The 27,902-nt window shown below is 43.5% G+C and overlaps 1 protein-coding gene across 1 annotated transcript in view; it reads right to left on the bottom strand.

Annotated features, from left to right (window-relative positions):
- Nucleotides 1-27,902, bottom strand: part of DMRTB1 (DMRT like family B with proline rich C-terminal 1) — a 504,969-nt gene that overhangs the window by 337,724 nt on the left and 139,343 nt on the right. The window contains exon 2 of the mRNA XM_085600154.1: nucleotides 17,537-17,745. Coding sequence (XP_085456280.1) covers nucleotides 17,537-17,745 — 209 coding nt within the window. The remainder of the gene's footprint in view (nucleotides 1-17,536; nucleotides 17,746-27,902) is intronic.

The raw sequence follows: 27,902 nt of genomic DNA, 5'->3' as shown, positions 1-27,902 counted from the left end.
CTGACAACTCCCCGCTCCTGGTAGAGATGGGGTTGTGGGAACGGGACAAGGTCCTACATAACACCAAAATAGCAAAAGGGATTTGAGCCGACACTGAGGTTTTCTTCCGTGAAAACAAAGACTTGGTCGCTTCTGGGCTGACAGTCTGGGAAGCATATAAGACCGTGTTGCGGGACAGAGCCCAAAACCGTACAGCTTGGGAGAAAAAAGAGACGGACAAACATCTGGTCCAACTAGAACAGAAAATATACGTGCTTGAAGCTCGGGCTTCCCAGACTAAAGACCCCGACGTGGCTTGTAGGTTGGCTACCTTCCGACTAAAATATAAGGAATTGGCCACAGACAACGCCAAGAAACTGCATTTAGCGACACTACATCGCCTTTACGAGGTTGGGGATAAGGCCGGAAAGCTACTAGCCTGGATTAGCAGGCGGGAAATCCAAGACAGATGGGTACGGGAGGTGGTTGACCTCCAGGGCGTCAATCATTCCACAGATGAGGGGGTGGTAGACGCATTTGCAGAGTACTATAAGAACTTGTACCGGGCCAGAACTCCCACATCACAGGCTGAGAAAAGGGAATACTTAGAGGCCATCCCCACTCCAGTACTAGGGGACGGTGAAACACAAGATTTAGAGGCAGACCTGTCCTTGGCAGAAATCCAGGAAGCGGTGGCGAAACTCCGTCCCGGGAAAACCGCCGGCACCAACGGATTGACGGCGGAATTCTACAGGCATTATAAGGATATCCTGAGCCCCCACCTTCTTAGGCTCTTTATAGACTCCCACAAAGAGGGTGCCCTCCCGCCAGACTTGGGGATGGCCACTATTGTGGTTATACACAAGGAAGGCAAGCCCCGCAATCAGTGTGGATCTTATAGACCCATTTCATTGTTTAGCTCTAAAGTCAAAATTCTGGCTACAATTCTGGTGACCCATCTCCTCGGTGTGATCCTGACCATAGTCCACGAGGACCAATCGGGATTCATGCCAGATAGATCTACTCGTCTTAATTTGAGACAAACTCACAACTGGCTTATGAAGGTGAGGAACCAGACAAGCCCGCAGGTGTTCTTATCACTGGATGCCGAGAAGGCGTTCGACGCCGTCAACTGACTGTACCTCGATGCCACACTGGCGAAATTCAGATTTGGGCCGAAGTTCCGTAGTTGGGTGGCGCTCCTATACAACCAACCGATGGCCTCGATAGGTGTCAATGGCAGGTACTGACTAAATCAAAATAAATACTAAAATAAAAGCACAACAAAATGTTTAACACACAGTGAATTAAAACAAGCTGTCGCCATTGCGCAAAGGCAGCCACTTGTTTATATTTGCATCACGCTTTCACTTTAAGTGACAGCGCGATGCAAAAATAAACACGGGCTGCCATTGCGAAAGCAGACTGAAAAAACATAGTGCTTACCGAGCCGACATGAAGGAGAAAGTGTAACACCGCAAGTAAAACATCCAGTCTGGATGGGCTGTCCAAGAAGGAGACAGGACGGTAACAAAGAAGCCTAATTTTGAATCGGAAGCCAGCCTTTCGCATAAACGATGCCGCCAGCCAATGGGAAAGATGGGTGGGGCTTCAAGTCCCCTTCTGAAATCCACTCTATTACAAGAAGCATCGCAGAGCAAGCAGCGCATGCGCGCTGCAACGCAGGTCTACGAGACCTAAAAGCGGTGAGGAAATCCAACCTGAAGTTCATGTATCACCTTAGGTAGGATATGGAGACTAGTTGCTATTCACTTTATATATAACAAATGAGGTCTTGTCAGAAAGTCAGCGTTTTGCCCTGTTCCCCCCATTGTATTGCTGAATGATACTGGTGGTAACTAACTATGACTGTGCCCTGGGCTATGCTGACAGGCCCAGGCTAGTGCTATGTTTAAAACACATCAGCAAATTGATAGTCTACACTATGTATTAGGGTACACTTACAATTGGCCTGACAGACCCTATAATTCCCTAGCAGGTAATAGGGCAAAGGGGATTAATCTAGCTATAAGTCCCTATAGATAACAGGGCATGGAGGTTTGGAAGCCCAGCAGATTTTATGCACTTGGCCTGGGTGTACCGCTGAGTGGCTGTTTGTCATTTTAAATGCAGCCTTGCCTTGCAGACTGTCTTTTAAAGAAAATTCTTACAATTGGCATGACCGACACTATAAGATCCTAGCAGGTAATAAGACAGTGGGATTTAAACTAGCTAAAAGACCCTAATATTTAATGGAGCATGGAATTACAGGACAGAAGCTTTGTTTTCATTTGCATGCGTGCACTGCTTAGTGCCTGAGGCCATTTTAAAAGCAGCCCTGCCGCACTGCTTTTAAAAGTATATTCACTGCAAACTCCACTTTGGTGTTATGGGCACTTAAAAATTGATTATCAACATTATTTCTACATATTATGTACCCCCCAGGTCTCCCCTAGGCGTCCCAGGAGTGGGGGGGGGGGGGGGGGGGAGGTCATGTAACTATAAGTAGGATCCTTATAAAAGTTGTTTTGTTTACCCTGGTGAGGGAAGTCTGTTCATTTTATGTTTTCCCCATTGTAGACACTTAGCCCACAGGCTAACATTGCAATATTTTATGCATGCATAAATATTGCTAGGAAGAGAATAGAAAATATCATTCAAATACTTCGAAGAATGGTATTAATACATCCAACAGATTGCCCTTGTTGAATTTAACATAGCTTGTACTGAAAAGAAGTTGTAAGACTTTCTTGTCTGTAAGCCAAAATATAACCTTCCTGCAGTCGTCCCTAATTGGTCAATGCTAACACGATTAGTCAGGCTGCTTTGATTAGGTGATAAGTGGCCATCCAGGGGAGAAGCTATCTGCTGGAGAGAGCTCTATAGATACACATGAATGCCAGAGCAGGATGGAGGGGTCATAAATCATGAGGTGTCAAAGGAGGACAGGACAGGCAAGAAAGGCCAGGCTTTTCTACCCCTGTGCCCCAGCCAGATAGTAGAATTAGGAGAGGAATCTGCAGCTATGGGGAGGGGAGCTTATGGAAATGAATCACACTGTGAGTTGGTTTAGCTAGCTCTTACTGATCTGGTAAGATTTCAGCCATGATAGATTTTGGAGGAATAGTACTTTCAGGGACAAGAAGATGCCCCACTTTGGAGGAACTGGTCATGCGCCCTGGAGGCACCCTGCATCCCATTGGTTAGGGGTGCCTCCCTCTTGATGCACAGAAGGTGAGAAAAAATATGTGAGAGGTGGATAGCCTCTTACTTCTACTAACTGAACATACAAGGAAAAGATGAACTGACCTGCTGGAATTTGACTTTGCACCAAAGGGCCAGCACTCTGAATGACTGCACCTGCTGCACAATTTAGTAATACAGCCCTGGGGACGGTGACATGTTTCAAGAAGGAATAAGGAGTTGACCCCCTGCAGCTACAGGTTAACAGAGCTCACCTGCATCATCTCCACCAAGAGTTCCCACTAGAGTGCGTCCAGTGGACTTTTAAGGATTTGTCCAGGTGCATTTTGGGAATTGTGATGCCAACCTACCAAGGACCATCCAGGAGATTCCAGACCCTTGGATTTGTGTTTTGGACACTTTGAACCCACAAGGAGACCTTCAGGAAACACCTCCTGAAGTTTGAAGAACTTTGGAGACCTTTTGGGAAAAAGCTCCATACGGTGACCAACATGAATAGGAGAGTCAAGCTGTTCTCCTCTAATCGAGACCCAGCCTGGAGTCCAGCTCTTACCCGCTGAAAAGCTCTTGAGCCCCGACTTCCAGGATTTGACCGGGGCCTCGTGGAAACTCAAGCCGGCAAATCCTCTCCGAATCAGGCCTGGTGAAGATCAGCGAAGGCCCTCTGAATAAAAAGCTCCAGCAAAGTTTAAAAGTGTGATTATCGCGGTATTGACCTTCCCCCCCTGACTTAATCGGACCCCTAAGAATTGTCTCGCTGTGTTGTTCTGTATCAGTATAGCCCCAATGAGAGTTTTTAAAACATGTGTAAGTAGTATATTAATGTGGCACACTATGATGATTGCACCGCTTGTACAAATTTGGAGACCGGGACCTGTCTGCAAGTTTATGACACAACACCTACGTGTTTGGTAGGTGTTGTTATTTGTTAGAAATATGGCTATTGATACAAATTAAACCTACATCGCTGTGGCCAGTGTGGGGCTGAGGCCCCTAAATATTGCGAGATAACCTAATAAAATTTGTAAATTTAAAAAAAGTTTAAAAGGGTGAAGGTATAATTTTGACCAGGACCTCCCGCTTACTGCATCTGACCAGGGCTCCATCGCGGTTAGCCTGAAACTTTGACTTTGTCCCGGTCAAGTGCGACCAGATGTCCCAGAGTGGCGCTATAGGTTTTTAAGCGCTATAAAGTGGCTAATCTTTAAACATTATTATCTCCAGTTCCCTACACTATGATGATTGCACCGCTTGTACAAATTTGGAGACCGGGACCTGTCTGCAAGTTTATGACACAACACCTACGTGTTTGGTAGGTGTTGTTATTTGTTAGAAATATGGCTATTGATACAAATTAAACCTACATCGCTGTGGCCAGTGTGGGGCTGAGGCCCCTAAATATTGCGAGATAACCTAATAAAATTTGTAAATTAAAAAAAAAGTTTAAAAGGGTGAAGGTATAATTTTGACCAGGACCTCCCGCTTACTGCATCTGACCAGGGCTCCATCGCGGTTAGCCTGAAACTTTGACTTTGTCCCGGTCAAGTGCGACCAGATGTCCCAGAGTGGCGCTATAGGTTTTTAAGCGCTATAAAGTGGCTAATCTTTAAACATTATTATCTCCAGTTCCCTACACTATGATGATTGCACCGCTTGTACAAATTTGGAGACCGGGACCTGTCTGCAAGTTTATGACACAACACGGTAGGTGTTGTTATTTGTTAGAAATATGGCTATTGATACAAATTAAAACTACATCGCTGTGGCCAGTGTGGGGCTGAGGCCCCTAAATATTGCGAGATAACCTAATCAAATTTGTAAATTTAAAAAAAAGTTTAAAAGGGTGAAGGTATAATTTTGACCAGGACCTCCCGCTTACTGCATCTGACCAGGGCTCCATCGCGGTTAGCCTGAAACTTTGACTTTGTCCCGGTCAAGTGCGACCAGATGTCCCAGAGTGGCGCTATAGGTTTTTAAGCGCTATAAAGTGGCTAATCTTTAAACATTATTATCTCCAGTTCCCTATGTTGTATTTTCTCATTTTGGTGCCTATTCTTTCCTACAAATATTGACTATTTGTATAAATTGGGGTGGGGTTTTTATTGGGTGTTGTCTCTTACTTAATTGATGTGTTTGTGTTTTTAAATGCTTTACATACCTGTCGCCTAAGTTAAGCCTGACTGCTCAGTTACAGCTAACAAGGGTTGAGCAACAGACTAATTTATTGAGAACTTTACTGGACCCCATACCATGTTAGTGGATTTATTACAGGTGGTAAGTGCATACTTAACCCTACAAATAACCCACTTTCCAACAAGTGTCCTTTCAATCTGTTGCTGACACATTGTCAAGTTTTCCAATATCTGCTTCCTCTGCTCTAACATACAAAATGTGTATGATAATGTGGATATTGTCTTGAAACTTTCAAGCATGACTTTTTAGTAGCTCTGTTTGGAATATTAATAAAGAAATTATGCAAAAAAAACACTTACACAGGGTGTTGCAGAACCATGCTTGTCTACCACAGGTGTAGGTACACTCGGCTCCACTATACAACAACACCTAGAATGGGGGTTTTATCAAATGAAAATGCATAAGTGATACCTGAAGTCTAGTTTACTAAACTCTTGGCAAACTTATGCTCCGGGTTAGTGTTATTGGAGGTGCAAATTTCTACTGTTAATATAGTTAAACGCATATAGGCTGGCACACACGTGCCATCACACATATTTTGGCAATTGCGGCAGGCACTCTGGGCATTCCAAGGTGTCAATCTATGTCAGTAGCTCATTCACTTCTCTCTTTTGCTGTGACTCGTTTCTCCTCCTTATTCATTATCCCAGTAAAGATGCTTTGTGCTATTGCCATCTACCACACTTGTCTATTTTATCTCTTCTACCTACATTTGGTGAAGATGAAGTACGCCTGGTTTGTTTACTCTAAGACTTCACTAAGATGGACAGCACAATGTGGTCTATCACACCTCAAATGTATTCATAAAACAAAATATGAAGCTTGGGCCAGTGCTTACCCACAGCATGTCAAGAACCACATCTGTTTTTTTTAAAGTGAAAACTGCAATGGTAGTGCATTCAAACAAACAACTAGTGCACACTCCAGGGAAAGCTTGGTTAATGATCAGCCATTGGTATCCATGCGTATACTTTCTTCTACTGACAAAAATGTTTTAAAATTAAACCTCTTGAAGCATTTGAAAATGCATCTCAGTATTAGAGAATAGCGCATTTTCGGCAACACCGTAAATGAAAGAGGCTGCAGGAAAAAAGCTGTTGGAATCGACGTGCTGCCACTACTTCAGCAGCCTTACATCCAGAGTCACTGTTTTGGGAGTCACTGTATCGTGGTCATTACATAAGAATTATTGCATTGCATGGTAGGTTTTTGTGCCCTTACATCCAGAGTCTTCTACATCGCAGGTAAATCAATAAATTAATGTTTAAATATATCTATTTATACACACATATATGTTTAGAGATATGTATATATTAGAGATTAATTAAATGTTACAAATAATTTAAATTGCATAGAAGTTCAAATTAGTTAAATAGTAAAAGGATATTAATTTCAAAAGATAATTAATTTGAAAATGTATTATGAAACACATACACCTTTACACACACATATGTATGTATAAACAGATATGAGAATAATTACTACTACCCTATGTGTGTGTGTGTGTTTTGGCAGTATTCCGTATGGGGAACTACTTCGAATCAAATGCAACTGCTCTACCCAAAAGGAGTATACAAAGCGAGACATGAAGCCCTAGGTTGATTCAGAGCAAGAGGATATACACAGGGGATTCTATGAGAGGCTGTTAAGAAGATAGAGAAGGTACAGAGGCACCATTTGTTGGTAGAAAGAGAAGAACAGAAATAGGAGGAAGAGGGTCAGGAAGAACAGAAATTTAGAATGATCACTGATTACACAGTAAGATCATCTGAGATATTTAGGAGAAACTGGCGTATTCTCAAAAGTGACAATACCATTGGGAAACACCGATCAACTTCCCCATTGATTATTTATAGGAGGGGCTCCTCATTAAAAGACCACCTAATACAGAGCCATTTTGTGCCAGGGACCAGGAGGAAGGATCCAGTAACGGGATAGTTCCCCTACATGAGATGTAAAGCATGCACATATAGTCACAAAGTATGTGAATATATGGTTCCAGGCAGGAAGAAAAAGAGAAAGATCACAAAGTTATTGAACGATAATTCAGAATTTACGGTTTATTGTCTTACCTGCCCCTGGCGGGAACAAAATATGTGGGGAGCACCACACATCCCGCAAAGAAAAGAGTACCGGAACACATGCAGGCCATCACGTATAAAGGTCACATGTATGTGGTGGCCCGTCCTTCGTATACTTTGTTAGTATCATGCACCAATAAATTGCCTTTTTGTTTTAAAATGGAGATGCAAACTACAGTTGCACTAACATTGAGAAAGTTGTCTGTGCCGAAAAACATCTGTCCAGTGTGTTTTTTTAAGTGGCAATACATTTTGAAGAATAATAAGCTCTGCTGAGAGCGCTTCATTTTGTGTGGCCAGGACTGGGCCACGAACTTGGCATTTTACGTGACTCACCCACAAGGAACGGAACCCGCGGCGTGTGGTGCAGAGGCTGGTGATAGGACAGAGATAGATATATATATATATATATACATATATATATATATATATATATATTCACTGGAAAAAACCATAGGTTTCACACACGTTATAGTTAGGAATTATCATTTAAAAAACCTTGCAAATTCACTTAAAACCATAGGTTTCACACATGTTATAGTTAGGTGGATATTTCACTCGTAAAAAACCAATGAAATTCCACTGTTATAGTTAGTTCAGATAACTATAACTCGCGCGCCCGCAATCCTCTGCTCATGACGTCACATATTACATAACTCATGACATGGTCAGTGGCATCACTCTTGACATCACTGATGACATCATCCTTGTGATAGAGTGGCGGTTGCGCGAGTTATAGTTATCTGAACTAACTATAATGGTGGAATTTCATTGGTTTTTTACGAGTGAAATATCCACCTAACTATAACGTGTGAAACCTATGGTTTTTTAAGTGAATTTGCAAGGTTTTTTAAATGCTAATTCCTAACTATAACGTGTGTGAAACCTATGGTTTTTTGTATTATTATTTTTTTTATGTATTTATTTTTTTAATAAACTACGTATTAATTTTTTAAACATTTTTTTATGGTTTTTCACCGTGCGCGCACGGTGGGCGCACCCCCGCGATTTACAAACAAAAAAAAATTAAATGTTTTTTTCTGCCTTCGGGGTCCTTCAGGGACCCCCTGACAAAGGCTAGGGGGTCAGGAACTCTCTACCCTGCCCCCTTTTCACGTTCGCCACCTTCCTTTTCCACTCTCGCACTGAAAACAAACAAAATGGCGGCCGACACTTCCTGATTTCGACCGATTCGAACGTTGACTGACATGTAACAACCAATCAGAATTACGCTCGCGCACGTTAGGGTGCGCGCACGGTGCGCGGCTATAGATATGTATGTGCTTTTAACTGCAATTTTCTCAGGAACTACTGAACAGATTGACTCCATATATGCAAAAGGCACATCCCTGACCTGAGGACTACCTCTCTGCCAAATTTCAAGTAATTCTGTTCAGCCGTTCGGGCTGTACCTTCGACTAAAGGTCCTATGGGAAAATGCATGGGGAAAACGTGTTTTGGGACCCCCCTTTTTTCTCGGCCCCCGCTTGACGAATTCCCCCGAGACTTTCAGGGTAGGAGCTGAGCGGAGCGCCCCATTAGTTTTGAAAATTTCGCGAAGATTCGTCAACCGGCGCCAAAGTTATTCAAAATAGAATTTGGAGATTTCCTATGGAAACACGGTCCTAACTATAACTATCTACTGGCGACCGCCAGTAGATAATATATATATACACACACGGAAAGAGGGACGAGAGATAGGCTAGAGGTCCAACCACACCCCTCACAAAGGTGGAATACAATAATAAAAAAAAGAGAAACAGGTTTGGCGCAGCCCCCTGGCAACAAGTTTTTTAAAAAGGGGGATTATTCCAAAACAACAGACATACATTTTTTTTTTAAATACAGTGTACAATAAATATATTTAATAATTACATTTATAAAATATACGGTATTTTAAACTTAAACTGGATCAAACAGTGTAATGAAATTTTAAAATAAAGATATATAAATATATATATTAATTAAAAAGACCCTTACCTTCAATGAGGTAAAGTAAAAGAACTACCGGTGTAAGGACTCCTGATTTAACTACTGCGATGTAATGACCCCTAATGTAATTGTATGGAAAGTTACAAATGACATACGTTGAATTCGCCCTGCAGTGACAATTAAGGTCATTTGTGTGGACTCTAGTCTCTAAAACTCCACTGTTCTATCTGAAAAACACTGCCAAATCTTTATCAACCATAAACGTTCAAAAATCACCAGTACGTTTGAAATTTGTTAGAGTGAAATGCAGTTTCAGCCATTAACTTGAACTAGTTACTATTTAAGATATGGAAATCGGCCAAGAAGTGAGAAAGGATTTGGAAGCAATGGCAAATGTACATGGGGCTATAAAGGGCTGGTTCCTATCCATAGAGGTAAAGAGGGAGATAACCAACAACGCAGTGGAGACAGGAACGGTGAATTAGAGCAAGGGGGGAAACATGTTCTAAAAGCCATGTGACAAATGAGTTACCGTGACCTATATTATATACTGCATTACTATTTTGCACTCTTGGTGATCGTGAATTGTTGTAAAAACAATAACATTAACTTTATAAAAAAAAGAAATGCAAATCAGAACCTTTGTAGTATGTGTCTGAGTTAATAATCTCAATGCTGAAAACTACATTGAAACATTTCAGTACAAACCTAGATTAATAGCAGGCTATAACACACTCTAAGCCACATAGTTATATAGGCACCTAGGTTTAAGGTAGGATGCCAGAAATTCTGGAGTCATACTTTTTGTTTATACAATACTAGAAACTGTAAAATGACCATGGCATTTAGGTTATGCTTGCTACCCAGGTTTATATTTAAAAAAGTGGTTATATAGAAAGTATTTTTGCAGTCACCTTTGCATTGATTGTTCTGCCCCTGATGTTCTATGAGGGAAGACCTCAACTCCATTTGAAGGCAGAAGTTAACATACCATCATTAAAAAGATAATTTATGACTTCTTTGCGGCTGCCTGAATCCTCGTCGAAGAGATGTTGGTTGATGAGGTTATCCCCGAGGTTTTGGGTGACGAGGTCTTTGATAACAGTGGAACAGTTGACAAGCCTGTGGCTGATGAAGTTTTGTTGACGAGGTGGGTGTTACCGTTAGGAGTATAATCAATGGAGCCTGCTAGAGAGGAGTTCATTGACAATACAGGGGTCAGTAAGGTTGTTGGCCAGGCGGATATCAATTTAATTGAAGAGGGTTTTATTACTCGCAGTTTTGGTGGTGGTATACTGTTTTTTTTAGGTTTAGGTTTTGCAGTTGGAGCGAACAATACGTGTATGGGAAATTTTGCAGTCTTGAGAAATATTGTATCCTCAAAATAGAGCTCAAGAGGATTTTCCCTAGCACTTCACATGAAGTAGAAAATCAGAGATCTAGGAGCATATCTAGAAAGAGAAGGAAATCAAAGCCTATCCACCTTACTGGCTAGATTGCAGGTCATAAAATGAGGAGAATGTGTTATGCGTAAGACCAATTTAGATATTTTGTGTCCTCATGTAACGCAACTGGTGCTATGTAAAGCTCCCTGGTACCAGATACCTTCGGGTCAAGTTTGCGCTATATAAAACTATGTAAAAAAATTATTTTTTTGAAAGATAATGCTCTTTTCCCCCTGTCAATATCGATTTTACATTTTAACTGAAGATTTCCCAACATTATGGCATGGAAGCATTCAAGAACATGAATCTATTAAACATCCCAGGTTTGAGAACTGCAATAATCCAAGTCCAGAGAGAACCCTAGTTTGTTTCCAATCTACATCTTCATTTTGGCCTATTCTAGCTCCTACCAGGTCCTAAGTTGTAACAAGTTGTCCGGCCTATTGTTAATAAGTGTACAATAGGTGTGGGAGGCCACCTTCTTGAACACTTCCTCTGTCAGCATCTGGTTTTCAATAGGATTACTGTTTTCCAGGGTCTATTGCTTTTGCCTTAAGCGTGTGTTGTATTTGGAAATATGGGAACTCCTGTGATGGATCCAACTTGTATTCTCCCTGTAATTGTGTGCCCCTTTATATACTAACACACACAAGGAGGGCCAGGAGGAGGTTTAAGGACCAGCGTGAGCGCACTCCCCAATACACAATTCAATTCACAAAAGTGCCCACGGGTCCAGGAGGTGTAAGACCACACAAATGTGATATGCCAAACTGTCCCCAAAGGGAAACTGACTAGCCAATGGAAGGTATCCGTTTTAAGGATGACTCCCCTCACACAGCATAGGTGTCATGCTTCAGCATAGGGGTGCCTCCTCGCGTTAGGAACCTAGCCCTAACGCGGGCTACAACGCCCCCTCTACGAGGGAGGAGCTCAGGGATGGTTTCAATTGAAACATCCCTGGTCTTACACCTCCTGGACCCATGGGCACTTTTGTGAATTGCCCCTTTATATAGCCTGTGAACTTTTGCATTTCCTTCAGGCTGTCACTTTTCCAGTTGGAGGTCATCCCAGTGTACCTATGGTGTCATCCCACATATAATACAGTTTTGTCTTGTCCCATGTCTCCAGTGAGGTCCTAGTCGGTCGCACGAGCGCAGTCCTGTATGCCATGACACATAAGTAATGTATATATCTGCTCGGTTCCATCAGTGACCTTTGTAGTCTTGTTATCGGGTCGTCTCTAGAGGCCAATCCACACTCATTAATTGCCTGCCAAAGAATAGCCCATTGGACGCCCTAAGGTCCGGGATTGTAAACATTTCTTTGCAATATGTGTAGAGCAATCCAGTAGGCACTGCTGTCCCCCAGCAATGCGCACAAGGTACGATCGACTCCATCAAAGAATGCGTTGGGCACGGAATAAGGGTCATTTTGGAGAATATAAAGGCTCTTAGTGTCTAACCTCGGTATGGGCAGTTCCTCAAGCAAGTCCGCTGTATTGGCTTAAAATGCAGATTGCCTTTTTCTGTATAGATCCTGATAATGGCATGCAAACGCACCAGTGTGTGTTGCCCCAGAGTTTATCTTTGCCTGGATTTCCTCCACCCATTTAGTCCCTTCTTCTCTTCTACTTAGCCAGGCCAGGAGGTAACCCACTTTGTAACCCACCTAATATAATTTCCTCAAGGTCACCAGGTAGTGTTTTTTGGGCATATCGTTGGTCAGAGTACAGTAGGAGGTCGGCTTGTTCTCCAGTCAAAAGATAACGCCTTTTGCAGGCTGGTTTCTCCATTCTATTTTAACTACATGTTCCTGTATTCATTTCCTTTTTCGGGGTACCGCATTTTGCACTTTGTCAAGAAGGACCATCTTGAAGCACCCAGCTACTATGATGCCACTCTCCAGCCTTTATCTTCCAACATCACCCTCAGAGGGGCATGGTCCGATATTCCCCTTGGCAGCTATTGTACTGTGAAGGTTACAAGGCACTCACTCTGCAGCACGAACACATAATCAAGCCGTGAAAATGTTCTATGGGCCCCCGAGAAAAAGGAGTTGTGCCTCTCAGTTGGGTGCTTTGCTCTTCAACCATCCAAGAGATCCACCGCCTTGCCGAATTGCACCAATCTTGATGTCAGCTTGGGTGGAGCAGCAGCCACCGCTGATCTATAGTTCATGCTGTCCCATCACTCCATCAGAGTTTCCACCTATTATATGACTGCTGGCTGCTGCTTCCACAGTTATGGTGCCCAAGGAGTCTAGCACTGGTTGTGTGGCTTAGGAAGGGCATAAAGGCTCACCACAAATGCAAATTCCCTATCTCTGGATCCCAACGCTCCGTCAAATCTGCCAGATGGGTTCGAGGCTTGCTTTGTCCCCTCAGAATGGGTTTATATTCTAGCCAGGAACATCATCCTCGGGGACACCTAGTATACCCAGAGTGGGCCATTGTAATGTATTGCTCCCTTTTAAGACAGAGAACACTGTTTCCTGTCAAATGGGAATCATGCAACAATACCAGATCTGGGGCTTTCATACTAAGGTATTGTGCAACCACCCCTCGTTTAAGCTTACTAAGTAAGCCAATAACATTCTATGATAGATTGTCAGACGCTAGCGTCGGCGTGAGGGGAATCCTGTGTCATGATAATTAAGTATGTCTACCTGATCTGGCCAACCTTTTTTACTATTCCTCCTCAACACGGAATAGACTGGGCCCACCACTCTCTCTGAATTCTCAATCAAGAGTTAAACTTTGCATTGTGTAGAAGAACATGTACCACTGTGCCTTTCTGCTGTAAGCTGGCCCAGAGGTTCAGACCCCGGCCTTCATGTCAGTGAATAATATCACCGGTGCAATCGATGTTCTCCAAAAGTAAAAGTAAACGACCCCAACTAAGGGGTGCAACCGGCACCCTACACCCGCGTCCCTCCACGACCCCACACATCTAAAAGTGAAATATATGTCACTCTAAACAGCTACTGTTCACAACCTAACACAAGCAGGACAGTGGCCAAAATCCCTTTCCCTACTCCCCATTCAACACAGAAGCAATGAACAGACTCACTGCGGGTCCCTAGGGGGCCGGCAAAGAGCCTCAGCATTGCCAGGCTGGACCCCGAGCAGTACAGCCCCCTTCACCCACTGGGCCAGGATTTCGTCAAAGCACCCTTCATCACTTTAGGTATCAGTCCAACGGGTGGGGTTCCAGTCAGTGCTTAATTTGTAAAATATTAAGTGCCAGGGCTCTGACCAGGAGGCCACTGCAGCTTGCACCACCCATCGCCCCTGTCACCGCTGCCAAAACAACTTCTAACCATCTCTCGCTCATGTAAATGCGACAGTTCAGATTATTCAAGGTCCCCAAAGTGAAAGAAATGGCTGGGGAGGCAGGTATTAATAATTTTGTTTATGTACATTGTTTTCCTAAACAACTGTCATACTGCTCATCTCTAAATTACATAAGCAGCGCCACCCTGTGGCAGACTGCCCTAAGTGTGGTGTTGACAATTAGGTGCCGGTGCCGAGCACCGGAAACCAATTAAGTGCCGGTGCTCAGCACCGGAAAGCTCCGGCTCAAATTAAACACTGGTTCCAGTGCCATCTAAGTGCCTCATCTCACAGTCCCAGTTGGGTGTTCAGAGGTAGGGTTCTCTCCCTCAAGCTCCAACAAGTCTCTTTCGACGTCAGTTCTGGCAGGAACAATTTTAAACCATTTTCGGGGTCACCTGGGCCTGGGTCGAGACAGAAGAATCACTTTCCAGGTGTCCACTTCCTATGTTGGCCTTTCCGCCCAGCGGGTTTGCGTGGAGATCATTTCTCAATGCAGCACCAGGTCTCGTCTGCATCCTCAAATAAGCATGTTTTACCTTGGTAAGTCCCCTTTAATCTGGCGGGATAGAGGAGCATGTATTTGATCTGCATCACTTGGAGTTTAGTCTTAATGTCTGTGAATGTCCTTCAGTGTATAGTCCGGGAAGATAATGACTTTGACAGAGACTGGGAGGAGTGTTTGTTGGACCCAGGCCACTATGAGGATTGCATCACTCTCTACGTAACTAAGCAGTCTGAAGATACCTGGCCTAGGAGAGGCCCCCAGTGGGGGACGGGGAGCCGGGGACCTATGCACCCTCTCTATGAAAAAGTAATGGACAATTCCTGATCAGGTATCGAGAATCTGAACCATGAAGTGAAGAGCTGCTCCGGTCTCGCCCCTTCGAGACTCTCCGGGACACTCACCAGGCGCAAGTTATTTGGTCAGAATCTACCTTCTGCATCTTCCCCTCTCTTCTTCAGCTGCTGCAACATCTTCCTGAGCCTCACAAAGTTGTGCTTCAAGGAATATAGATCATTCTCTGCCAAAGAGATCCAGGTCTCAGTCATGCTGTCCATCACTCTGCAGATCATGGCACAGCAGGGAGACTTCTCCCTGGGTGTGTCCTTCCAGTCACTTGTAGTTGCTGAGGTGAATGCTTTAGCCCTGTGCTGCCTCTGGTGTTTGGATGCTCCCCCCAGCTGATAGTCATAGTCAACCCCAATGTTGTGAACTTTCTATCTTCCCCTGGGAGGAGGATGACGCCCCACTGCTTTTCACCATGATGCGGGGTCTGCATCTACTGCCACATGTGGTTGGTGCCATCTCCCTGTTGGCGACTCACAGCACAGCCCTGCTTCTCCACCTGAACACACCTCAAATCCCTTTGTTGGCATGGCTGGATCAAGGAGCACAATCCTGCCCCTGAGCTCAGCCACTTACACCCAATATTTGTGCCACCATGTACTCCCATTCCGGTCCTGTGGTTGTCCTTATAAGGTCACTAGCTGAAGGGTTCTTATGGTGGTCTATGATGAGGGGGGGCCCATCCACTGCACTACAATTACATGCCGAAGCCTACACCAGGCCTAAACAGTAGACAGTTGTGCTCTTAGTTCAAATTAATTGCAGCAATACACTATTGGGCTGGCCGTCTTTCAGTGTTTTAAGTTCCACTAACCAAACAGAGCGCAGGGCAAGTAACCAGAAAGGACCCCCTGCCAGTGGGACCTCATTCTCCTTCCATGTCCAGCAGGCCGAGTGGGTGCTGCTTTAGCTGCTGGCAGCCCAGTTCCTTAACCTTCCCGCCAGGGCTCCAAGCAGCCAACAAGCAGCCAATCGAAGGGGTTGGGTGGCGGCACAATCAGGACTTCGTCACGTGTCTCCAACCATCTCTGATGGGCCCTGCTTCTCTACCTGGCCTCCGTCCTGGAATCCTGGCAGGCATCTGTAGTGTACTGGTCGAGTGGGGCCCCTGGCAGCAGAGCCGGTCGCCTGCTGCCAGCCACAGCTACGACCTTGCCGTGATCCTGGATCTCGGTGGGTCTGGCTCACTCCGTGGCTTGTCAGCCCCCAGGCTGGGGATGTCACGAGCAACAAAACACTAGTGTCTGACCCTGCCTCTCTCAGCCCAGGAATAGGCTGACTATGTGGCTCTCTTCTTACTCTTCACGCGGTCTCTCAGCGGACGGAGCACTCGCTCTTACGGGCTATGGCCACACCTCATCGGAAATGGACCGCTCTCGACTTTGTGGAGTCTGAAGACGCATCTGCACCATCCCTGTCACCAGTGGAATCTCCATGAGATGAGCAGTAAGAATATAATTCCTTTGTGTGGCACAATGTCCTACTTCCAGAAATACTGTACATGCATGCCTTACAGCATAATACTGTATGATCTCTTGAACTGGTCTTATTATGATCTATTATTGATGCCTCTCTTACTATTATTCCTATTTAATAGAAAATGTAATTCATTTTTTTTCATCTTTTTTAGTAAATCAAAATTATCATTTGTCATAACATTATAATCAACAATTCTTTCAACAATGTACTCAAAACTAGTTATTTTTCCTTTATATATGTCCAAATTCAACGGTGCACCATTGCTACATCTAAAGTATAATTTACATGTGTCTGATATGTGAGAAGACACATTTATAACTATTAGTTCAAAATGCTCATCTTCTAGACGAATATTTCCCTTCTTCAAGCTACAAAATCAGCATTGGCATCAGCGAAAACCTTAACATTTCGTCTTCAAATATTCATAATTCATTCAAAATCAGTCCAGGTGTTAGGGAAAATAGAACTATTCTGACGGTCAAATATTTACTTTCAAATTCACAGAATCCTCTACTTGAAAAAACTCCTTTCAAGATTCTTGTGGTACACTTTTAATATAGAATATTCCACTTTGTTATTCTTTATGATAATCTGAATTGTTAGAAACAATATAGAAAGATATTAATTTAGCATTACAAACCTAGCAACCAAAGCGTTTTAGAGAATGTTGATGTCATATTTGGAATAGCAACAGTTTTTATGGAGATTACAAGTATCACATTAGAACATGTTTGAAGATAAGATTACCACAAAATATGTAAAATTGGTGATTATGGTGTTACGATAAATGATGACTTCCACAAATCAAAAACTTGTGGAATTACTTTTCAATTTTCTATTATAAATGAATACTAGTGGGTGAGGTAGCAATAGATTCTAATGATATTAATTATTTGAGATGCCTACCCAATAACAGATTGGCCTCTTGAACTGGAAAATGCTGCAAATTCAGTTACCAATTTATATTAACATCACTTGTGTATTTCATTCAATCAAAACCCGGGATTTAAAAAAATAATTTTTTTAAGAGCAAAAGACTTACAGGTCCCTGGCTGCTGTGCACTGGTCTGCCCCCTCCTGGCATTGGGAACCCTGGAGAGTGTGGTGCTCCCCTGTAGCCTTGTTGACTGACAGCAAACCCCACTGGGAAGGGGTAATGGTACATACTAGAATAACTGGTGTACAATTTGGGATGTTCTCTGTCCAGGTATTCCGTATTGAACACACGTTCTTGTGGTATTGCAGGGATACCTGTTTAAAAACACAAATAAGTGTAACAAATCTGAATGAAAGTTGCAAATAACGAAGTCAATCCATAGTTTCAATTATATGGCTTTCAAATTCATGCAGTAACAGCAAAATCCTCCCTACAAAAAGGCAAATGCACATTATTAAATATTGCTTCTCACAAAAAATGTTTACATAAAAGATGTAAATTCACAACAAAGATAATATTGCTTTACATTTGATGCAAGCTAAAGGGACAGTCACATTGGCAATTTAATGAGGGGAGCTTCCCTTCAACATTGCTAGCTTTATTGGCCTGGTGTATCAAAAGGTGTTATCCTCTATGTCAATGAGGATTACATTAGTACATTAAAATCCATATTCCTGATAGACACCATCATAATTGTTTTGCAGTCCATTCCTTCTAGGAGGTGTAGATGGCCAACCCCTGAACACCAATACCCCTACATGGCATACACTTACCCCACCACCTTTCAGTTAGCAACTCACACACTCTTACTGTGAGGAGGCAGAAACTTGAATGATGAGGCCGGGGAGGTCCTGCTGTAGCCCTTGAAGGAAGGGGCCATGCAGTGGAATTTGTCTGGCAGGGATTTCAAGCAGATTGCCAACAACTTACAAACGCTTGATTTTCTTAAGATGCACTCAAATGTTCAGTGAAGTTGGTGATGTGGGGCAATTATATGCTACAAAGATATCCACTATACTCATAAACCAAAAGAAGGTTAGAGTGATCATTTTACATGAAGAGAATGTGGTCTGATAATATATTTTCATGCCAAGGTTACCTACAAGTGATAAGTTAAAAGACTAACATAATACCATAGGATGTAGAGACCATCTGAATGCCTGCTGTTAAAAAATGCGTTAAACCCTTTTGTCCTTGTCCTTTCAAATGCCCTTTAAGTACTACACACAGTTAAATTCTGTATCTTTATTAGCAGTAACGTCAAAAAATGAAAACATTATGGGTAAGACAAAAGTCAACTCGAACCAGCTGCCCAAAATATCAAGATAATAAGTATAAAAAAGAAAGGCAATATTTTAAATATTCATGAATCCATTCAATTTGCCTAACTAAACTTTTTCCACTAAGAAACAGCAATTCATAAATAACTGGGAAAATCACTAGGATTCTACACAGCACCAGAGGCTTTAGATTATGCTTTTCTTTCTTCACTTATTTGGCTCAGCAGCCGACACACACATAACAATCAAAACAAATCGTGAGACTTCAAACTTCATGAGTCCCAAAAAAATTGAAAGGCCACCAATCAGATAGCTCTGGCTCCCCATAAAAACCTCTTCAAGAAACAGCATCCCCTCTTTCTTCACTACTCAGCAGCCAGATAAGTGTTTTGCTTCAATTGTTTTATGGAGCGTGTGTACCGTGGATGTTCATTTCTCACTGTATACTTTTTCAAATGATAATGTTGCTGTGCGTACTGTTAGGCTTTGTCTTTAAGGTGTAGTGTTTCCCCTGACAGGCGGTGTGCGACGCATCAAACGTCTCGAGGGGGCCATCCTTCACTCTCGGCTTTATTCCTGCTTTCAGCATATATGCCAACATTGCAACTTCGATAAGAGGGAGAAAAATGCGTGGGTGGAAAGACCTGAATAACGTGTAACATGAAACGGGTCAGACGTAACACCAAATAGATCACAGACAGTGGTGGCTGGTGACATTTGACAGTGGCTGGGCGGAAACTTTCTGTAGGAGTGCACCGTGGCGAGCGAGCACAGCTAGTGATCCCGAACATCTTAACGGGAACTCGGGGGGGTTTTCCCCTCGAGAACATTTTGAAAAAAGAGTGGGTGAATGGTGCATTTTCAAGCAAATTTGAGAAGCAAGAAGGTTAATAAAGCAATTGTGAAAGTGCAGTTATTACATTAATAAAGGGATGTCATATAACAACATGTAGATAGAAATGTTTCTGAAGCTAGGCCCTGCCAGTGCCACGCACCTCTGAGCAATATACACGCTGTGTGCCAGCAGGGCCTAGAGTCAGAAACATTTCTATTGTTATGTTTTTGAAGCTAGGCCCAGTGCTGGCATTCAGTGTGTATGCTTCTCAGAGGTGCATCACTCATGGCAGGGCCTGTAGCTTCACAGTGAGAAACATTTTCTGCACCAGTCTGCTTTCTAACTCTATAAACACTAACATTCTTTGAAGTGCAGAGTCACTCTGCACTTCAAAGAGTGTTAGTGTTTAGAGTGGGAATGCGACCCGAAGGTAATTCAGAACTGCTTTTGATGAAGGTGCACATTAGCTTTGTGCCACTGTCCTTTAATTGTTCCAATTGCCTCTGACGGTCAATGATAAAATTTACGTTTGGGACATAGAGACTACAACTGCTGAAACTATAAACAATAGGCTTGATTTACTAGGCAATTTGCGAGTTTCAGAATAATATTATTGTAGTACTACGTCTCAAATAACTAAGTGCTATTTGCCAAAATCCACGCTGTAGATTTTCGCCTCAATCTGCTGCATTTCTCAGAGGGCTCCTACCACTACAAGTAGAACTCAGGCACACGTAGACCTACTACTTTGTAGTATGTGTAGGAGTAGCCAGGGCGGGGGATGTCAGAAAAATGAACAATACCTATTACAAAGTGGGAGATAAGAAGAGAAAAGTACAAAAAGTAAGGGGAACAAGGAGGGCCATGAACATGTGTAACCACTATTACAAAAGTGTAAGGCAGACCCAGTGCTCATAAGTTACACCCACATCTATTTAAGTAGTACAACTGCCCAGACAGGCTCAAATCTACTCCAGCCAAGCCTTGGAGTAAGCCACTCACAGGCACTGCCAGACCAGAGAATCACTCTGAAAATCAATGCAGACAGGATATAACACAAACAGCAGAAAGGCAAACATTAATAAAGTAAATTTTAAAAAAAACTATTTATCCTAGAAATGGAAGAAAAACCATCACCCTAAATATGACATAAACTTAAACTACCATATATAAAAGGCATAAATACACAGATGAAATTACAAACTATAAAATATAGCGCATTTCAAATATGCTCACATGTGAAACCTGGGATAACAAAATCTCTGACATACAATTTTACATGCATCTCCAAAATGACACATCATATGACATGGGCCACAGCTCAGAATATGCCAAGTCATACACAGCATTACAATAGCATTACAATACAAATGCACACAACCACTCAATGACACTCAATTAGCACAAACCTATTGAACATTTATAACCATAATAATATTCGGCATATGGTGTTCACATTCATACAGCTGGTCTTGCATTTTGAAAGAGGCTTCCTTCGATTTCCATCTAACAAGTAACCTATTTGATATATATGATTATTACACATTCTGTCAAGTAACATTAGCTGTCGCTGTCTCTGTGTACTTTGGATTGTGAAACTGACGTATGTTATATGACATTTTCTGCTGCTTGTCAGGCAAGATGCTTTTTTGGGGCTGCCTCCATGCATGCCCATATAAACATATCTTAGCAAAGAGACGTGTGGTATTGTATGCCTTTGTGCAGCCAAGGGCTCAGGGTAGAGAATAGTGTCTATGTTGGCATCTATGTCAAGGCTATCCTTTTTGTGTATGTTGTGATAATGTGGGAGAAATTGAAGCAGCCTCCTCGCCCTCTGTCACAGACACCCCCACACATACAAGGGCACAGAGAAACCATATAAACACTCATCCAAACACAAATCACATACAACATACAAACTTGTAAACCTACTCAAGCACACACAACCCCTTTAAATCGTATTTGTGGCATCCGTCCTAGAACGGGTTTCACTTTGTAAGTGATTCTGGAACCAGCTTGTGTTTTGTCCCAAAGAGGTGGTATTATACTCTAGGTGGGAACAGCATACTGGAGACAATAAACATAAAACCTGACTAGAGGTCATGAATGTTTTCCTGAAACCAGGCTATGTCGCCTGAGGTGGCGAACTCTGCCCATTCCCTGCCGGCTTTGCGTGTGGAAATAATTAACCCATTTTGCTCTGACACCACACCAATATGTGGCAAAGTCAGATGGGCTGGAGGGAGGCAGCGCAGGGAACAGCCAACTACGCTACCACAAAAGTTTGTAGGGGCGCGAAAACGTGGTACTAAAAAAATGTCTGGCAAATAGTCCATTTGCATGGATGAGTTCCAATGTGTACCTAAAGTGTCTAGCTAGCCTTGCACTGTGTACACTGTAGCAGCTCACTGAACAGGTTTCACAGGCCACGGAAAGATTTCCTCAAGGTCACTCTCAGTCGCGGGTCGCAATTCTCAGGGGCGAGTCGGGGGTGTAAAATAAAACTAAAACTTACCTGATGGCGGGCCCGCGCCGCCTCTGCTCCTGGGCCGGTCCGGAGCAGGAACAGGGCAGGCTGCAGGCATGCTCCCTCCCCTCCTGTAGCCAATCACAACGCTCTAATAGAAGCGTTGTGATTGGTGCGGAGTCATGGACAGCGCCCAGCCGGGCACCAGTTGGGAGGCCATTTTCTCTATGTGGGCTGCATGCAGCCTACATAGAGAAAATGTAGAGTGTGCATGACTGCTTTGGTCAGGCCCAGGGCCAACCAAGAAGCCACGCCACTCAGAGTGGAGCAAGCCACTCCTCCCCGACCCGCCCACCTCCAACTAGGCATATCCTCCCACCTGCCCAAAACCAGGCATACCACTGCCTTCTGCTTTCTTGCAGCGCAAGAAGCAGTAAATAAAATGGTATTTAAAATATTATTTTATTTTCTGCTTCTCGCACTGCTTGTGGGGCGGCGCTCCTACGCCCTAATGGAGCAGCCGCTAGTAACTGGGAGAGATGTTTTTTTACCATCTTCAAGAAATAACTCCTGCTTTATAGAAATAGGTCATACATACACCTGTAAGTAGAACGTAGCATGCTCACTTCCAGGAAGAGAGTCATATGTATTAATTTCATCAATGCATGACAAGTCAACATAATGGGAGAAACTGGGTAAGCCAATACACCTGGAAGAATAGACCGTGACAAATACAAGGTGGTAATGAAGAAGGCATCAAATTACAAAGAGGTGCTTTTGCCCAAGGACACTAGTTGTGTTCTTGTTGTAATCTGAGTCATAACCTGCGACAGTCTGCCGCACTAAAGTTCAAATCTGTATACCTGGAAGATGAGCTGGTGATGAAGATGATGTGGAGAGAGAACATTAGAGCACTGTTTGCACCGTGCTCTAATATACACATTGAATTGTACGGAGACCGCAGTTGTGTTCGGACACTGCACATGCTCTTCGTGGGATCCCTATCTACTTACCTTGGGTGGTTCCTTGGGTCCCCAGCAATTCTATGTCCTCTTGACTGTGTGTCAACTCAAGTCATGATTCTTATACCACTTTCTTCATATATATTTTGGTCCCGCCATGGGGCTCACTGTGTATTCTGCGCTACTTACATCATTTCTTCGCTATGTGTTGTGTGCATTGTATTTATCTCAGGGTAAGAGATACATGTGTGTATTGGAGAGTACTGTATAATAAATACAGATTTTTATAAGTACATTGTGTGGTTCCTTTTATCCAATCTATACCTATAAGATTGCATACTGGTAAAACAAGCTGCTTTACACTCCTTCTGGACTAACCCTTAAGGCTGCTCTCCACAGCTACCACTTAGAGAGCTTTCTAAGGTTGTCTTAGACCTCTAAAACCACTGTATGTGGTTGTATGGACATCATATACCAGGCCAGCCTCTCACAAGAAGTTTGGGTGAAATAAAGAATTTGTCCAAGATCACAATTTAAACGGACAAGCCATTTGCACATCAGGCACTAAACAGTCTTTACTTATATTAATGCTTTGTTTTTACCTTGTTGTTCATTTTTCATATAGCAGAACCGACCTGAAGGTACTGGAGTGCTTTACATGAGCACCAATTACATTACACCATGTCACCATTCATTGTTTATAGGGAGATTAAGTTATTTGCCCAGAATCACAGGATGATGAGCCAACTCCAGGACTTGAAACTAGTTTCCCAGTTCTAAGTCTGCAACTCTGGCCCTAACACCACACCACGAGTATAGGGAAAATCAGTATTTCATTTTTGACGCTAACAAAAACAGAGTTTTAGACTCTGTTTTTAGGTGCACTAATAATATGTAAAACTGGCAAAAAATTTGATTCCTGTCACATGCTCCTATCTCCCTCTCCAAGAATTAAGGCCAAAGCATTAAGCTTTGGTGTCTGAGGTAATTCTTGGAGAGGGAGATTAAAGCGTGTGTGAATGAAGACTGGCATCAACATTTTAATGTTGGTAGCTTTACAAAGTTTAAATCTCACACAACTGAGAAGAACTAAAAAACAGATTGTTCTGTTCCCCAGGTTGAGTGACAGGGAGATACACAAAATTCTCCACCTACCCTCAATGGGGTGGTGTGTCTCACATACAACCCTACCAAACACTAGACAAGGGAAGACAAAAAATGTCTTAATACTGCCCTCACACACTTAGCAGTGTCATGCTTCATCATAGGGCCGCATCATACATCCAGGTGCAGACCAACACGCTGGATGGAGCGCAAATTTTTTAAAGATATGAAGAGTAGCGGTGAGGGTAGAGGGAATATAAAGAGACACAAAACGAAACACAAGTTTTTCTCTGTTGTGTGAGATTTAGATATTGATGAGGGAGTCAGAGAAGACTCAGCCCCTTGTCTCTTCCGTTTTGTGATATTTTGCTTTACAAAGTGTTCAAGCAAAAACAGTTTAAAAAACGTTTTTTCTCCCAAGGCTATTTCTCACTTTCACTAAATGTTTTTTTTCCTTACCTTTCTTTAACCTGTGTCAGGAGCACGCCATAGCAGGCAGAGGGAACTTGACAATATTGTGCACTGGCCTGCAGGAACAGGTTACCGACAGTGCAGTACTTCAAGCCGCACTCAGCCTCAGGAGAGATGCCTGCAGTGCTGAAGCCCGCCCAGAAATACTATTACGCAGGGCGTAGGACTCGAAGGCAGGAAAAAACATATGTTTCCGGAGTCCTGAACCTTGGGCATGCCCAAGCTCACTTCTAAACCAATAGCCTTTGGGCTGGCTCAGGCAATAATATATTCACAACTACGGGTTGTGGGGAGGAAAACAAAGGCTGGAGAGCCAACGTAATTTTGAGCTCTCAGTTTAACTCAACTTTGAGTTATTTTAAGCACCCAAAGCTGGTCATTCTGTAATTCCTGCTGCATCGGGTTTCTGGATGCTTGAATCGGGAGGCAGGAGCCTAGCCTTCAAATCGGTAGTCTCCCACCTGAATCGGGAGGGCTGGCATGTCTTTTTCAGGCCGCTGAATAACATCGGCACCAGGTAGCAGGGTCCGCTTTCAGGGGTGCCTCACCTGGTGGGAACATTGCTCTTTGATCGCAGGTGGCACACAATTTCCGCATCGGCAAGTGAAGCCCTCAGAGATCCCTCCAACGCGGTGTTAGCGGTTAGCCATTAGAGGTCGCCACAACTGCAGGTACGCTTGGACTCCGTTTAGTCTCTCTCTTCCAATATCGCTATGCGAGAGGTAGGCGCAAGTGGCGGTAGTTTCAAACATGCTGTGCATATTTTCCTCCACTGTTTACTAACCCTTATGTAAGCAGTTTATCTTTATTGTGGGACTACGAGCTGCAGCTCTGGGTCTCGTCTGAAGACATTCTCATCTTGGGACAGCACTCCTTTGTATTTTCAGGGCAACTCCGAGGCCTGGTATAGTGAGGCCCTAGCTATCACTTATCACCAGAGGGTGTTTTGTGTAGATGTCCCTAGCCAATTTAATAATACCCCTGGGCCATGATCACCCTTGGCAGGTGACAGGGAGGGTACCATTTATGGGAGTGGGGAGGAGCAATTACCTGTGGATAATGCCTTTGTTGATGCAGTGGATGCTACTCTGCAAAGAGGTATGTACCTTGCCCCGCAGCCCTTGAATAAACAGATTCTACTGGTGGCTGCTGAGCACAGCATGAACCCCCTGCTGGGGAAGGTACAGCTCCTTGGAAGACTTTAGGACATCGACAAGTTGCAATAAACAAACAATATGGTGTCGCTCTAAGGATTATGGATTAACATTGTTGATCTTGTGTGGTTGTTTCTTATGAGTAACACATATGTAACTGTATAACAGCAATAAGTTTCTTTATATTTTTCTTTTTGTGGTTCTGCGGCACTGGGGACCCTGCACTTTATTTATATTTTTTATGTTTTCCTTTTATTGTAATTCTGTACACTAATAGATGTCATAACTACTGTTTTATGAAGTATTTTGATGGTCTTGTGAGTGAGTGTATCGCTGGGCAGTAGGTGTGTGGGGCTATTTATCTTATTTAATTAGTATTAATTTTGTAAAATGATACCTAGGAGTGCAATTGTTTTTCTCACGTTTTTAGCGGGTCGACAGAGGCAGGGTGTGCTCTCCTGACCACTGATTTTCCGCAGTCTCCCAGAAAATCCCAAATGGCCACCTACAGCAATATCAGTACCAGGAACAGAAGCGGTTTGGTGGGTTCTTCCAGAACAGAGGCAGAGGTCATGGCGCCAGACATGATTTCCGAGGAGTCTCCAACACCCCAGGTGGGGCATCAGTTAAGAAGTACTTGTTTTTCCCATCATAAATGGGAAGGCGACTGTGTCTGTTTCTCCACACTTAGCAGGAGGTGATAGGGGTTGCATGGTTGTTACAAATGATGTCAGGGTTCCAGAGAGTTCTTTGGGATTCCTGTTCAGGTCAGAATACCCTCCCCTATGGTCCACTATGATGCATACTTTCGACTGATTTCTCAGGACGCAAGTTCCTTCTCAGACAGAGGGCGATCGTTCCCGCAACCGTACATCCCAGAGGCTTCCTCAGCAATCTTTTCTTGGTTGAAAAGAATGACAAAGGAATGAGGCCAGTAATAAACTTGCAAGAATTCAACCACTGCTTGATTTACCTCCAATACAAGATGGAGGGTCTTCATTCTTCTTCCGAATGACTGGATGGTGCATCTAGACCTCATGGGGGCTTACTTCACCATCCTGATCTTCTCTCCACACCACAGGTTTCCACAGTTCCCTTGGGATCACCAGGTCTACGGTTCGGGGCACTTTAACCAAGGTCATGCGCCCAGTGGTGGAACTTTCAAGCTCTAGAGGAGTCAGACTGCTAATTTATGTCGATGATATTCTGACCCTGCACCAAGATCGACGACCCTTATGCATCTGGAGTGGCCCTGGTCTCTTCTGCAGCAGCCTGCAGCAGCACGGCTTCATTATCAACAATCAGAAATTTGAGTTTCCGCCCTCGCCGTCAGTGGGTTTCCTGGGCTTCTTCATAAAGTTGGTTCAACAGTCTTCCTCACAATAAACTGTCACTAATCAGAAAGGAGTTAAGAGGCGACAGAGAAGTAGTACATCTCTCTTCGGTACCTCGCTCAGATAGTAGGGCTACTAGCATTGTCAATCCACGGGACCTTCCCAGGCCTAAGACATTAAAGGGTGCTGCAGAGACTCAAGGCGGCTCATCTGAGGAAAGGACTGTCTTTTTACACCCTGGTTCCACTATCGGCCAGGCCGGAACGGAACCACAATGGTAGCTAGACTATATGATGGCCTGGAAAGAAAGAGCCATCTTCTGGCTGGATCCGGACAGGGTGAAGGAGTATGACTTCAGCCTCTTAGGCTGGGGCGCATGTTGCTGGGTTGTCAAAACCGGCAGAAGATGGTCCAAGCAGAAATGTAGGTTCCATATCAACTGCTTAGAACTGCTCTCAGGTTCCTTCACAGTGCAATTTTTCACAAAAGACAAGGGGGCAGATTTATGAGCCACTTGCGCCACTTTTGCGTCACTTTTAACATGGGAAAAGTGACGCAAAAGTGGCGCAAGGGGCTCATAAATCTGCCCCAAGGTGTTTTGTTGTATCCGCCTGAAGATGAACAATGTGAACAACTTTCTATGATTTCTCCAATCCAACTTCCCAAGAGTCCGTCCATGTTGATCAGCTGGCGACAAACGGGTCGCTCAACCTTATGGCTTGGATGATTACCGGGAAAGCTTCTGACCTTATCAGACTAGCTTGGGTGAAATCCTCTTCCAAACAGTACGGTTATGCTTGGGGAACATCATCCAGCTTGTGCATGGGAAAGAATCAGGATCCTGTGGGGGCAGATCTAATGCAT

Source organism: Triturus cristatus, chromosome 4_2 (genome assembly GCF_964204655.1).
Source record: "Triturus cristatus chromosome 4_2, aTriCri1.1, whole genome shotgun sequence".
NCBI lineage: Eukaryota > Metazoa > Chordata > Amphibia > Caudata > Salamandridae > Triturus > Triturus cristatus.
Note: the sequence above shows the minus strand (reverse complement) of the source record. Positions and strands in the feature narration are given on the sequence as shown.